Source organism: Balaenoptera physalus (assembly GCF_965194825.1).
Source record: "Balaenoptera physalus genome assembly, chromosome: X".
In the NCBI taxonomy this organism is placed as follows: domain Eukaryota; kingdom Metazoa; phylum Chordata; class Mammalia; order Artiodactyla; family Balaenopteridae; genus Balaenoptera; species Balaenoptera physalus.
The window spans coordinates 90,157,066-90,170,633 of NC_138903.1; the positions used below are offsets into that span (position 1 = coordinate 90,157,066).

General features: G+C 40.0%; 1 protein-coding gene across 2 annotated transcripts; it reads left to right on the top strand.

The window, feature by feature from the left end:
• Positions 1-598: 598 nt before the first annotated feature.
• Positions 599-5,387, top strand: ARMCX3 (armadillo repeat containing X-linked 3). Of its 2 annotated transcripts, XM_082447690.1 has the most exons (5): positions 599-756; positions 1,286-1,365; positions 1,659-1,719; positions 1,988-2,058; positions 2,329-5,387. In XM_082447690.1, exon 5 carries the CDS (start codon positions 2,478-2,480, stop codon positions 3,615-3,617), a length of 1,140 nt encoding a protein of 379 aa, XP_082303816.1. In that variant the 5' UTR covers positions 599-756; positions 1,286-1,365; positions 1,659-1,719; positions 1,988-2,058; positions 2,329-2,477; the 3' UTR covers positions 3,618-5,387. The 2 variants fall into 2 exon arrangements, with proteins under 2 accessions (XP_082303816.1, XP_082303817.1); XM_082447691.1 differs by lacking the exon at positions 1,988-2,058.
• The last annotated feature ends 8,181 nt before the right edge of the window (positions 5,388-13,568 follow it).

Below are 13,568 nucleotides of genomic sequence, written 5' to 3' on the forward strand. Positions count from 1 at the left end.
GCCCCAGAAGACATTAAGATTGCTTTGAGTGAAGTGTGTAACACTCCCTGCAAGTGAGGAAATGTGGGACTTTTGGAGGCCATCACCCAACATCACTCTCCAACTCCCACTCTTTTTTTTTTTTTCTCAAATGAAAATAGCTTTACAGCAATTCTTTTCTCACAAAAAGAATGTAGGTTGGGGGTGGGAGAGGGCAGAACTGAAAGAACAAAAAAGCATTAAGAAAGAAAAAACCACACTCACTCCAGGTCTCCTTTTCTGATGGCTTTTTCTTTTCAGATCTGGGACTAGATTTCAGAGGAAACGGTAGACATTTGTAGCTGGGAGGTGGGGAGGTGGAAGGAGAGGTTGCTGCCCCAGGAGCCTAGGGAAGGAAGAGGCAATTTTTCAAAAAGTACAAGTGGCCAGTAACCCCAGGGGAAGATGCTGTCCCTTTCTGGTAATCAGAGGAAGGCAAACACAACTACAGGGAGATGGGATTAGCAAAGAAGAAAGAGTAACAAGGCCTGATATGGGGGAGGGAATGGAGGGGGGCGGGCCCTCTTCTGCCGCACTGCTGGTGGGAGGGGAAATTGGGGACCCGAGTTGGTGGATGACGTAGCTCTCACGTGACCAAGAGCTGACGTGTGCAGAAGTCCTTCTTGTTCTGGTCGTTGTTCCCGTCTGAGTACCAGCTCCCCATTGCCCTGAGGGCGAGCGGGCCTGCAGCAGAGGCAAGAAGGAGGAGGAGAAGGAAATTGTCCCGGATCCCTGCAGGTCAGTGCCTGGGAGATTCCAGAAGGTGGGGGTGGCCGAGGGCGCAGGGCGGAGACCGTCGCGGGTCCTGGGGCGCCTCCGTCGTCTCTCCCACTCGCCGCCGGCTTTCCAAGACATCTGTCCCGCCCGCAGCCCATTTCGTTGCTGCGAAATGGTGAGCAGCGGGGTGTTTGGGGAGGAGCTCAGAGATTAGGAGGTGGGAATCTGGTGGAACCGAGGCCATAATCTGGAAAGGGAGCTGCGGCCTGGGTGTTTGCCCCCAGTACTCCAGGACAGTGCCGGCGGGGAAAGGCTGGACATGGGGAGGGGGGTGTGCAACGTGATGTGTCAGCAGAGCCCCGAGAGGGGTCATAGGGGTGGGAAACCTTTGACAACCAGGCCTCCGAATTAGGAAAGAGTTTTCTGTTCTGGGGACCGGTCCGTCCACCAAGCACTCGGTAGCGGCTGTTTCCCGTCTTTCTGACTGTGACTGTGTCTTCCTGACCATGGCTCTGTGTCTTGTGGGTCCGAGCCTCTCCCGGGTTGCCAGTCTTTCCGTAGGTTGCGGCACTACGCCAGGCTAGAGAAGAGGAAGGAAATTAACCCCGATCGGTGAAGGTCGATTTGAGGGTAAGACCAAATGGGGACCCTAACAGGGGCGGTGGTGGGGGTGGGGAGAAACCAGAGATGGCAATAATCTAGGTTGGGTCTGAGTCTGAGTGTGTTTCTTGCACTCCTGGGACTGTGGCGAAATGGCGTGCGTTGTGTGTGTGTGTGTGTGTGTGTGTGTGCGCGCGCGCGCGTGTGTCGCAGGGGGTGGGGTGGGGGAGAATGACAGAAGGGAAACCTATCAGATAGTTTGTTCATAATCCTCTTCTCTCAACAGCATTTAGTCCCCATGTTTTCGATCTGTCATCCTGCAGGTCTGCTGTAGCAGGTGGCACCACTTGAAGCGAGGGAGGAAGTTTCCTCAGATCAGTAGAGGTCGGTGTGGGCGTGGGGGCTGCTTGGAATGGGGGAGGGGTTGGAAATCGCCCGCGGTTGGACAGGCTCACCCTATCCTACCTTATTTCCCTAACATCCCTCCCATTTCAGGCTAGGGAAGGGGAAGGCACGTGCATGTTTTGGATGGCATAGAGAGGTTTTTTTTTTAAAAAAAATCTGACAACCTATATAGGTGAATCAGGAAAGCAACGAATGTACAGTCAATCCATCAAGGCTTCAGTTCTCACTGCCTCTGGTCTCTCTGCAGATTGCAAGGGTTGTTAGGCGTGGCACACCTCCAGGGGAGGGAAGAAGGGGCAAACTGCCTGTCTGAAGGAGGTTAGTGCAAGGTGCCACTCCCTGGGAACACCCGAGGTTGGGGTGGCTGAGGGCCCAGCAGAGACTATGGGCTCCGTTGCCTTTATCTAGGCTTGGGGAGGGGGTGGACTGCGGAGGGTAGGGGGAGAGTGAAATGAGGAGGAAAGAGTTTGTTAACAATCTACACTTCCTGCCAAGAACTCATTTACTTATCCCTCTGTGCAACTGTCTGCATGGGACAACACGAGGAGAAGAGAAACTCAAACCCCTTTTCCTTCCTCCACCCGCTAGGTCCACCTCCAGAATCAGCTGTTGTGGCCTTGAAGTGGCTGAAGACAATCATCCTCCAAAGGCCGGCACCCAGGCCAGGCCCATAGCCCTCCTCCCCCAGCCTGTGACTGCTCTGTTCCTTGGTCCCTGATATCGTCAGGGACGATTGCATGGGCTACGCCAGGAAAGTAGGCTGGGTGACTGCAGGACTGGTGATTGGGGCTGGCGCCTGCTATTGCATTTATAGACTGACCAGGGGAAGAAAACAGAACAAGGAGAAAATGGCTGAGGGCGGGTCTGGGGACGTGGATGATGTTGGGGACTGTCCTGGGGCCAGGTACAATGACTGGTCTGATGATGATGATGACAACAGTGAGAACAAAGGTATAGTATGGTACCCACCTTGGGCCCGGATTGGGACTGAGGCTGGGACCAGAGCTAGGGCCAGGGCAAGGGCCAGGGCTACCCGGGCTCGTCGGGCCGTGCAGAAAAGGGCTTCCCCCAATTCAGATGATACTATTTTGTCCCCTCAAGAGTTGCAAAAAGTTCTTTGCTTGGTTGAGATGTCTGAAAAGCCTTATATTCTCGAAGCAGCTTTAATTGCCCTGGGTAACAATGCTGCTTACGCATTTAACAGAGATATTATTCGTGATCTGGGTGGTCTCCCAATTGTTGCAAAGATTCTCAATACTCGGGATCCCATAGTTAAGGAAAAGGCTTTAATTGTCCTAAATAACTTGAGTGTGAATGCTGAAAATCAGCGCAGGCTTAAGATATACATGAATCAAGTGTGTGATGACACAATCACTTCTCGCTTGAACTCATCTGTGCAGCTGGCGGGACTAAGATTGCTTACGAACATGACTGTTACTAATGAGTATCAGCACATGCTTGCTAATTCCATTTCAGACTTTTTTCGTTTATTTTCAGCAGGAAATGAAGAAACCAAATTTCAGGTTTTGAAACTCCTTTTGAATTTGGCTGAAAATCCAGCCATGACTAGAGAACTGCTCAGGGCCCAAGTACCATCTTCACTGGGTTCCCTGTTTAATAAGAAGGAGAACAAAGAGGTGATTCTTAAACTTCTGGTCATATTTGAGAACATAAATGACAATTTTAAATGGGAGGAGAATGAACCTACTCAGAATCAATTCAGCGAAGGTTCACTTTTTTTCTTTTTAAAAGAATTTCAAGTGTGTGCTGATAAGATTCTGGGGATAGAAAGCCATCATGATTTTTTGGTGAAAGTAAAAGTTGGAAAATTCATGGCCAAACTGGCTGAGCATATGTTCCCAAAGAGCCAGGAATAACTTCTTGATTTTGTAGTTTAGAAGCAACACACATTGTAAACTATTCCTTTTCTCCACCTTGTTTATATGGTAAAGGAATCCTTTCAGCTGCCAATTTTGAGTAATGAATATCATATTGTATCATCAACGCTGATATTTATCTGAGTTGGTCTTCAGGTCTAAGCTGGATGAATGAATATCACTACCTGTTCTGAAAACAAGTTTGTTGCTTTTTATCTCACTGCCTAGATTGAAATATTTTTACTATTTCTTCTGCATAAGTGACAGTGAACCAATTCATCATAACTAAGCTCCCTCCTGTCATGGGCATTGACTTAATTTGTGTATCATCAATAAAGTTGTGTGTTAATGCTGGAAAAAAAAAGAAAGAAGAAAAAGAAACCATCCTTGTCTTTTGGTTTATAATCTAGTTGGAGAGATAAGAAACATACAAACAAAAAGATAACAGAATATCTCAAGCATATATTCATCGTCAAATATGTGCGTTCAGAGCACAGAGGAAGCAAAGGTTTCTGTGGGATACAATAGTCAGCTACAGATTTATGGAGGAAGTGGCCATTTAAAATGAGTCCTCTATGGGATAGGTAGTTAAGGCATTCCGTATGATGGGAGTGACGGGGGACTGGTGTGAGAAAGGCATGGAGGCAGGAACTCTTCTTATGACAGTAAGCGGGAGACTAGTCTGCTTAGAGTGGAGAGTGTAAGGATGGGAACTAAATAAATTTGGAAAGCTGGCTGAAGCCAGTCTGTGAAGAACTGTTTGAATATTCTCCCACTGAACGCTGAGAGCCAGTAAATAATTTTGACTAGAAAGAATAATTGGAATTCATATAAAAGTTCCTCTCTCACCCACTGTGCAGTGTGCTTGAGGGTGTGGCAAAATGGATCCTTTCAAACCCTGGTGGCAGGAATGAGCTTACACTGGCACAAGGTTTGTGGAGGGCCATTTTGTAATACATATCATAAGCCTTAAAATAGGTAAACCCTTTGTCCTAAGGAAATAATTGATTCATTGGCCAAAAACTGTATGTACAAGGCTGTTCATCCCAGCAATGTGTGAAATAGTAAAAACTGGAAACAACTTAAACAACTTAGCACACTGGATTGGTTAAATAAATTAAGGAATATTCACACGGTATAAGATAAATATGTCACTTGCAATCCATATTGCCAGGGAACGATATTCATCATGCATTGTTAAGTGAGAAAGGTAGGTTAGATAGCAGTATTCATAGTATGATTCCATTTTTTTGAGAATATAAGACGTTTAAGTAGACACTAAAAACTCTGGAATTACAGACACCCAAATAGTAACAGTGGTTATCTTTGGGTGGAAGGATAGAGTAATCTTTAACTTTTTACTTTTTATTCATCTATGTGTTCTTATTTATCTAAAACAAATACTGATTTTTTCAAAAATTTTTGAAAAAGAAAAGTGTTGGGAATGGAGCAGGTGATTGATTGGAGCATGTACTGAGTGGAAAAAATATTTAGATTAAACATGAGGTGGGTTGAAGTTTTCTCTCTGAAATAATCGATGAGTGCTGAAGATGGGGCTCCTTGTGAGGATTAAATGAAGTAATACATGGGAAATACTTAGAATGTTCTGGCACAGAGCAGTTAATTAAGAAAAGTGAGCACGCTTAATTCCCTGGAATTCAAGGTTGATAGCTTTTTTGGTTGACCTTTGTTTCGCTGGGGGCATTCTGCCACGTGTCAGCATCATTTAATAAATAATAACAACAATAAAGTTTAGCACTTATTAAGTGACCACTGTGTAGAGTGATGTCATTCCTGCAAGGCAACTGTTACAATAATTTCTCAAAGAAATAGGGTTTTCTTATTTCTAAGGACACAAAGTGTTTCATCAGACATGATCTCACCCGCCCTCACAACATATTCCTAGTCAGTTTGGAGATGTTATCCTGCTTTATACATGAGGCCAGGAAAGGGTAAAATCTCTGTTCAGTTATGATCTGGTTTTAGCCCCAGGCTTCCATATACTTACTCTGATGTTGCCTATAGTAGACAAAAGGACCAAGGACTGGTTAGCTTAAAGTTGTTGGGTATGGTGACCCTATTGAATCATGAACACGTGGGGGCTAATTTGACATCAGTCTTAAGGATGGGATGAGTGTAAAGGGAACTAACATTTTTCTTGCTCTATTATTAGGCAGGAGAAAAAGATTTGGGAGGGGAAGCCTAATCCATTTAAAATAAGTTGAGTTTGAGGTAACTGTGTGACATCCAGATGGATACACCCTATTGTCACTTGAATGTATTGATCTGGCGCTCAGAGAAGACTAGGCTATAGATACAGATTTGGGGGCCACCGGAGGATGAATGGTAACTGAGGACATTGGAGTGGATGTGATCCCCAGAGAGAAGGTGCAGAGAGTAAGAGTGGAGGGCTGCAGAAAGAACTGGGTAAGGGACTGTGGCAGCTGGGGAGAGAAGCATAGAATTGCACCTGTGGATACCCTTCCAGACACTTGTACTATCCATATACCTATATATTCTATACATCAAATTGGATGATACTGTAGATGAATTTTCGGAGCCTGATTTAAAATTTTTCTATTTTTCTACTAAAAATTATTCATTGGAGATACTTAAGAAAATAGAGACAACAAGAAAAAACTTGTCCCCTGACCCGGATCTGTATCTTGAACATCTAAAAAATATTCAGATCAAGCCACGTTGAACTTGGGGTGCTGAGTGACTTTTCTACATGGGGTGAAAAATGAGGTCAACTTGCGTAATAAAAAGCCACCGTGCAGCAGGGGCACAGGTCTGACCAGTGTCCATCTGCTCCTGCAGGTCTCTTTTCTCATCCCTTCCCATTCTTCTTCCCTCTCCCTCCCTCGCACTTGTCTTTTTATTTCCTCCTTCTGAGAGACCATTGGCAGTAGTCTCTTTGTGCTTCTGTGTCTTTTGTGGGTGACCGCTTAATTCCCGTGACACCAGGTCATGCACCGGTGGGCATTTGATACAAAATAATAATTGTCATTGCTGTGGTAATACGGTGACCTGGGTGTGGCTGGATGCCAAGATTTTTTGGACCTTTGTTGAACAGAGACTGAGAAGGCATCAGTCTTAACGTGGCACAGCCTTATGTGCGCTGCATGTAATTTTGATGTCCCACACCTGGTATTGTTTGGCACGGAATCACCCAGACTTTGGTAAGTGCTGTGTGAGACAGATATGTGACTGCCTGGTCCAGGGAGGCCACAGGGCCGGCCCAGCCACACGCAGATGTCCTCATGCTTTCACATCGGAGGCTGCCACTCTCAAACATTTTGGGAAGGGCACAGTTCTGTGATTGTGGCAGCTCATCGGGGCAGGGAGGGGGCAGTGTCTTCTCTTTAGAGAGGATGGCAACTTCTGGGTAACCGAGGAAATTAGAAACTCAGAGGATATTCTGCTATTTTGGTTTTTCTCTCATCTGATGGTTTTAGGAATTTAAGTGGGTCTATCCCAGTCAAATGTGTTCAAAGGGACTTTTACAAAGATGGAGTAGAGTTCTCTTATAAATTGTCACCCAAAGCATAATATTTCAAGGCTCAGGAAGCTGGTTTTCTATTTTTAAATTCATATTTTACTTGCCTTGTTTCAAAAGAGATTCTAAGTGTAGGTTTAGCAAATTGATGTGGTTCAGGCAAATTTTGTGTTTATGCCTCTGTTTGGTTAATTTCTCTGCTAAATTCCCTTGAGAATGGTTTTTTTGAAGAGTGATTATGACTATTTTCAATGCTATCTTTTTACATTCATTTTACATCACATCCCAGGTTGAACGTTTTTTTTCTGATTTCTCTGTTTAAACTGTGGCTCTTCCTTGCCTTTAAACCAGAACTATCGTGCTGCCATCTCGGGGTGCAGAAGACTAGGGTAATGACCCCTGGTTTGCTCTGCCCTGAGGTGTGGTGTCAAGCAGGATAACACATATTTACTTTCAGAGATGTGTATCTCCATGCTTTCCCCTCTCCATTGGGTCCCTCTCAGGCCTGTGTTAAGGGCTTGGGCAATGTTGGGTTTGGGGGTAAGCCTGAGTGGAGGGAGAAGGTAGGGGGTGGGAAAGAAGCCTTATTGGATGGGTAACTTTATCCTAACAGGTTCATGTCAATGGAATTCAATCCAGCACTGGCAGTGGGCTAAGTGTAACTCTTTGGCCCTGTTGACCATTTACATTTTAAAAAGTGAAAGAGTAAGTGTAATACAAGCATCTTTGTTTGGGCATTAGAGCCTTCTGTTTATTGAGCATTTTTCTAAGTTTGCACATGGGCATAACATGTTATTAAATGGGGTGGAATTTCTTTTTGAAAATAAAATAACAGAATGACAGTCTATGTTACTATAAGAAATGTAATTACCAAGTAGATCAGATTCTTAGTGTTGGCTGCTCAGAACATTCTGTCCCTAAGGTCAATGTGCATCAGAAACCAAATTATCATCAGAAGGTTGTTTATTTAGTGCTCAAGGAAGCAGGGCAAGCTGACTTAGCTAGATGATAGTGCTGTCAAAGTAGAAGAACCAGGTGCATCCACGTCTGCTATGGAGATTGACTTGTGGCTGAAATCAAATATTTGTATTCAAGAGCTAGAGCATCTTTCTCCCTGGACACAATTAAAAATTTTGTCTGCCTAGATACCCCTTTGCCAGAGGTGGATCATCAGTTGATGGTAGTTTTATGACTTTTAAGATATATTATCAATTAGCTTTCATACAGAGTTTGAGAGATGTATACTTTTACAACAGGAGAGAACTGTAGTATTTGCAATGCATTCTCTCCTACATGTTGATTAGTATCTTTCTTTTCTGGAATTTTTTTGATGAGTAATGATAACTTGTTATTGATTTTGTTTTGAATCTCAAGCAAAATGAATTGTCATCTCTTTAGTTTTTTTTTTTCCATTTCTATTTCAGTCTTCGCTAAAATGTGGTTTAACTATAATCTTGCTAATTTTTGTGGCTTTCTTTCAATAAGCTGTAATGAAAACCCTGACATAATGAAATGGATCAATAAAAGAAAACTTTTTATTTTTACCTTCTTCCATCATTTAAAATGAATTAAATTGGATTCTCTTTTTGATATTAGAAAGGATGGAATCTAGGCAAGACCAAATAAAACAAACAATATTTAAAATATTTTCTAAATCTTAAATCCATTTAAGCTGATTTGGGGAATGATTCTTTGTAATCACTTATTATTTAACATCATCAATCATCAGCTCTTGTTATGCTGGTCTGTGTAATCTATAGCCAAAATTGGAAGTGTTAAATTGCACCATGTCGCTTATAATTCCATTAAATTCTGGTTGATTTTCTTCCGATATAAAAGTTAAATCTTTATGTTATGAATGTCATAACTTGTGAATGTCTATAAATATATGTCATACATATATCATCACACGTGTTTAGGTGGAAATGACTACATTTGGGGAAATATTAAGATGTTAGTAACACTCTGGAATTGTTTTTCAGCTATTTTAAAACTATCAATAGAAGTCCCAGATATATTTGTTTTAACTTAGAAAGGGGAAAAATTAGTATCTGGGGAAGAAGGCCATATTATAGCTTCTGCATTGGTGGACAGGATTATGCATCCACCTGGGCATTTGACTACCACTCTGAGACAGATTTGGGAATTAACACCACTCTGAGAGATTATTTTTCATAATGAACTCTATTTTAATCTTCTTTATTGTATTTTCTTAAACCATAGCAGTTCTATTAAAAACTAAAACAGATAAAATATAAATTAAAACATAAAACTGCCCTTTTCTCACCCATTTTTACAGTTACCTACTATGAATGTGTTTTATGTGTATTTAAACATAAATGATACACATATTCATATTTTTATCGGAAAATGAAATCACAGTCCATATATTGTTCTGTTCTGCAACTTTTATTTCACTTAAAATACATCATGTGTATATTTCCATGCATATCCTACATCATTTAACTTTGTTCATGGTGTCTTTTTCTGTAGAAGAGCTACATATTTAGGTAGTCATATAATTCAGCCTTTTCCTTTATGGCTTCTAGGATTCTGGACATGCTGAGGCAAGCTTTTCCTACCCCAAGAGTTTACAGTAATTTTTAATATTTTCTTCAAGCTTTTAAAAATAGCTATTTGTATGTGGGTGTGTTTAATCCTTCTGGTATATAATTTTGTATGTGGTATGAAGTAGAGATGTAATTTTATTTCTTTTTCCCATATCCAGACATTGAATATGCCATCCTTTTCACCACTTTTTGACAGAACTTTTTAGAGATTATTAGTTATAGGTTATTTACCACATGTTATTCTTCTCTATAAATGGAAACATTATTGCTCTTTTTGCTATCTTTGAGGCATGATGCACTGAAGACTGTTGGTGAAGTCCTATATCACAGAACCTGTTTTATTAAAGTTGGAATGAATAGTATTGGGTTGTGACACTAGTAATTAATTGTTTATGGGTCTATTATGAAGAAATTTGAAACACCAAAGGGTATATACAGTGCACTATGGGCTATGAAAATGCCACAATTTGTAAAAAGTAGTCTAGCAAGTGACTTACACGAGTGTGACAACACTTCACTCAAAGCATTGACAATGAACAAGCTAATCGGTGTATTTGAGAGTTTGAAAATCCGCTAGCTAACTCAGTCTTCCAAGCAGGAGAGTTGTTACATATTGTCACATGTGCCTTGGAACCGAAGATAAGAAACCGATCTTTTTGAAACATGGAATGAACTGTTAGATCTAGAAGGCTTGAGCACTATGAATTAAGACATTTTGGTGGACACTTACAAGATAAAGTAATATTCTTATCAAAAAACTGGAAGAGATACAGATTTAAATTTATAAAAGACACTTGTGTACAAATAGAGAAAATAATATAATGAAAAAACTGAAATAAACATCAGTGACACATTGACACTGAAACAATTGGTTGAAGTAGCAATTGATTAAAACATTCTGTGGATGAGTTTGATAGAGGATACTCCTTTCATTAGTAATATATATCCTTTTAAGCAAAAGAAATAAGAAAATAATGTTAGCACATGGTCTCTAGAGTGCAATACTTCCTAAAAACTTGCTAGAATAGAGGAAAGCTATTGATTTTTTTGTGTTTATCTTTGCCTCACCACCTCTTCTATTTTGCTTATTGACTTTGTGATTTTTAAATAGTCCTCTGTGTTTTAGACAAATACAGTCATATCAATTGTAAATAGAAATTGCTTTTAACTTTTCCCAGTTTTACACTAATTATTTATTTTCTTATCTTGTTGCAATAACTAGAATCACCCAAAATACTACTGAATAAAAATGGAGATCGTGGATGACCTTGACTTGTTCCTGGTTTTAGTGGAAATGACTTTGGCATTTCATGGTTAGAATGAGGATTGCTGTTGACTGTTGGTAAAAAGCACTTTCAATATTTAAGTTATTCCCTTCTATTCTTGTTGGTACCCATTAGAAGTAGCTGCTGATTTTTTTCTAATCCTACTAGGTCATAGTAGAGCTTTTTATTGCCAAACTTCTGAGTTCTGTTTGTTTATAAGTTTTATAGTTTGTTAATGTTTTATTTTGATTTTTATATTTATTATTAATATTTGCCTATAGTTACCTTTTATGTACTACCTTTAGCAGGTTTTGGTCTTAGGTTTGCTAGCTTTATAAAATTCATTAGTGAACTTTCAATTTTTTTCCTCTTTTCTGGTAGAGTGTAAATAATATTGGTATTATCTCCTCTTTAAATGTTAGATAGAACTGAACTGCAAAACCATTTGATCCTGATTCCTTTTTTAGTGGTAGGTCTACAGTCACATTTCCAATCTTATCTCTTGTAATTTGTCTACTCAAATTTTCTATTTCTTGGGTTAATGTTGGTAACTTCTATTCTACTGGGAAATCATCCATTACCTTTAGATCTTTAAATTTGATGTCAAAGATGTATATGTAAAATTATAACTTTTAATCACATCTATTTTTGTAGTGAAATCCTTTATTATTCATAATTTGTATACTTTTGCTTTTCTTCCATTATTACTTAGTTTTACTTATGAAGAGTGTGTTTATTTTATTGGTCTTTTCAAAGAACCAGGCTTTTATTTATCATTTCTACAATGTTTCTTCTGGTCATTATTTTTAACTTTAACTTTACTAATTTCTTCTATCTTTGGATTTGTTCTATTGTGCCTTTCTAATGCTTCAAGAATAGGGCTTGGGCTTCCCTGGTGGCGCAGTGGTTGAGAGTCTGCCTGCCAATGCAGGGGACACGGGTTCGAGCCCTGGTCTGGGAAGATCCCACATGCCACGGAGCAACTGGGCCCGTGAGCCACAATTACTGAGCCTGCGCGTCTGGAGCCTGTGCTCTGCAACAAGAGAGGCCGCGATGGTGAGAGGCCCGCGCACCGCGATGAAGAGTGGTCCCCACTTGCCACAACTGGAGAAAGCCCTCGCACAGAAACGAAGACCCAACACAGTCATAAATAAATAAATAAATAAATAAATAAATAAAAGAACGTGAATTTCTTTAAAAAAAAAAAAAAAAGAATAGGGCTTATTTCTTTTATTTATGGCCTTCTTGAATAATAATGGTAATTAAGATTATTTATTTTTCTCTGAATACAGCTTTAGCCATGCCCCATAAGCTTTGATATGATGTATTCTCTTTTTCTTTGCTTTCCTTATAGCTTGCAATTTTACTTTTAATTTCCTCTTTGACCCAGGGGTTATTATGGAGAACAGTGCTATATTGTCAGGCAGTTACGTTTAATGGTGATCTTTTATTATTTATTTCTAATTTTATTTTGTTAAGGTTAGAGGATGTGCCTATAAATTCTCTCCTTTTTAGAATGTATTTTCTATTATATTTAATCTGAGTTTTTAAATTTGAAAATCATGTTTTTGAATCCCAGAAATTATTTTTTTCTGCTTTAGTTGTATTCCTTTCAGTGCTCTTATTACTTATTTTGCTAAATATTATATCTGACTCCTTAAGTAGTTCTATTTCAGTGGGAGATAATATAAGTTTTGAAGTGCACAGACGTGAATATGAATAGTCATCTGTGGAAGTAATACAAGGGACTGGAGAAATTTGGAGAATAGAAACTCCAAGGAAGGTCTTCTGGGAGATATCCCTTGGAGGCAGGACTGGGATTTGATTGAAATAATTTTATGATTCTGCATTTATTCTTCACTATATGTGCATTTTCTTCAAACATTGTTTCTTAGACATACCTAGTGATGCCTACCTAAGTGGTAGATTAAAGATTTTTTAGAAAGTATCTTTAGACTCTTACCCATAATTCATTTGTTTTCTCATTCTGTCTCTCTTACCTCTTCCAGATTTGCAATGTATCTCATTAACACAGTGCTCCAGCTATCATTATTGTATTGTATTGTACGTTGATTACCTTAGTTGTAGCTTTAAAAAGCTATGCTCAGAATTTAGTGTCCAAGAGAAAACAGGGTGCAGGCAAATAAGCTGTGTAGAGACTGTGGCTTGACCAACAGCTGATACCATTTCCCAATGGGCTCATCCTACTTATGTCTCTGAGGGAAACCTCTGAATAGTCAGAAAGAAAAAAATATACAGTAATTTACTAAGGGATGGGGTGACAGACACCAAAAACTACATGAACATTTCCATGTACTCTCTCAAATATTTATGTGTATGCATATATGATATAATATTATGTTTTAGATATAAACTTATATTCTTGTTTTTCTCTCCCACAGTATTTCTTACTTTTCCATTTTCCCCATTCCTTTCTTCAGGAAAGGTTTATGGAAGGGCTTTGTCATTTCCCAAAGCCCAAACACATGAAAGTATGCTAGGTATAGTTGATGCTCTACACTAAGATGTGTCTAGTTATGGTTTTATTTGTATTCAACCTGCTCAAGAGTCAGTGTGTTCCATATAAGGATTCATGTCTTGCTTCAGTTGTTGAAAA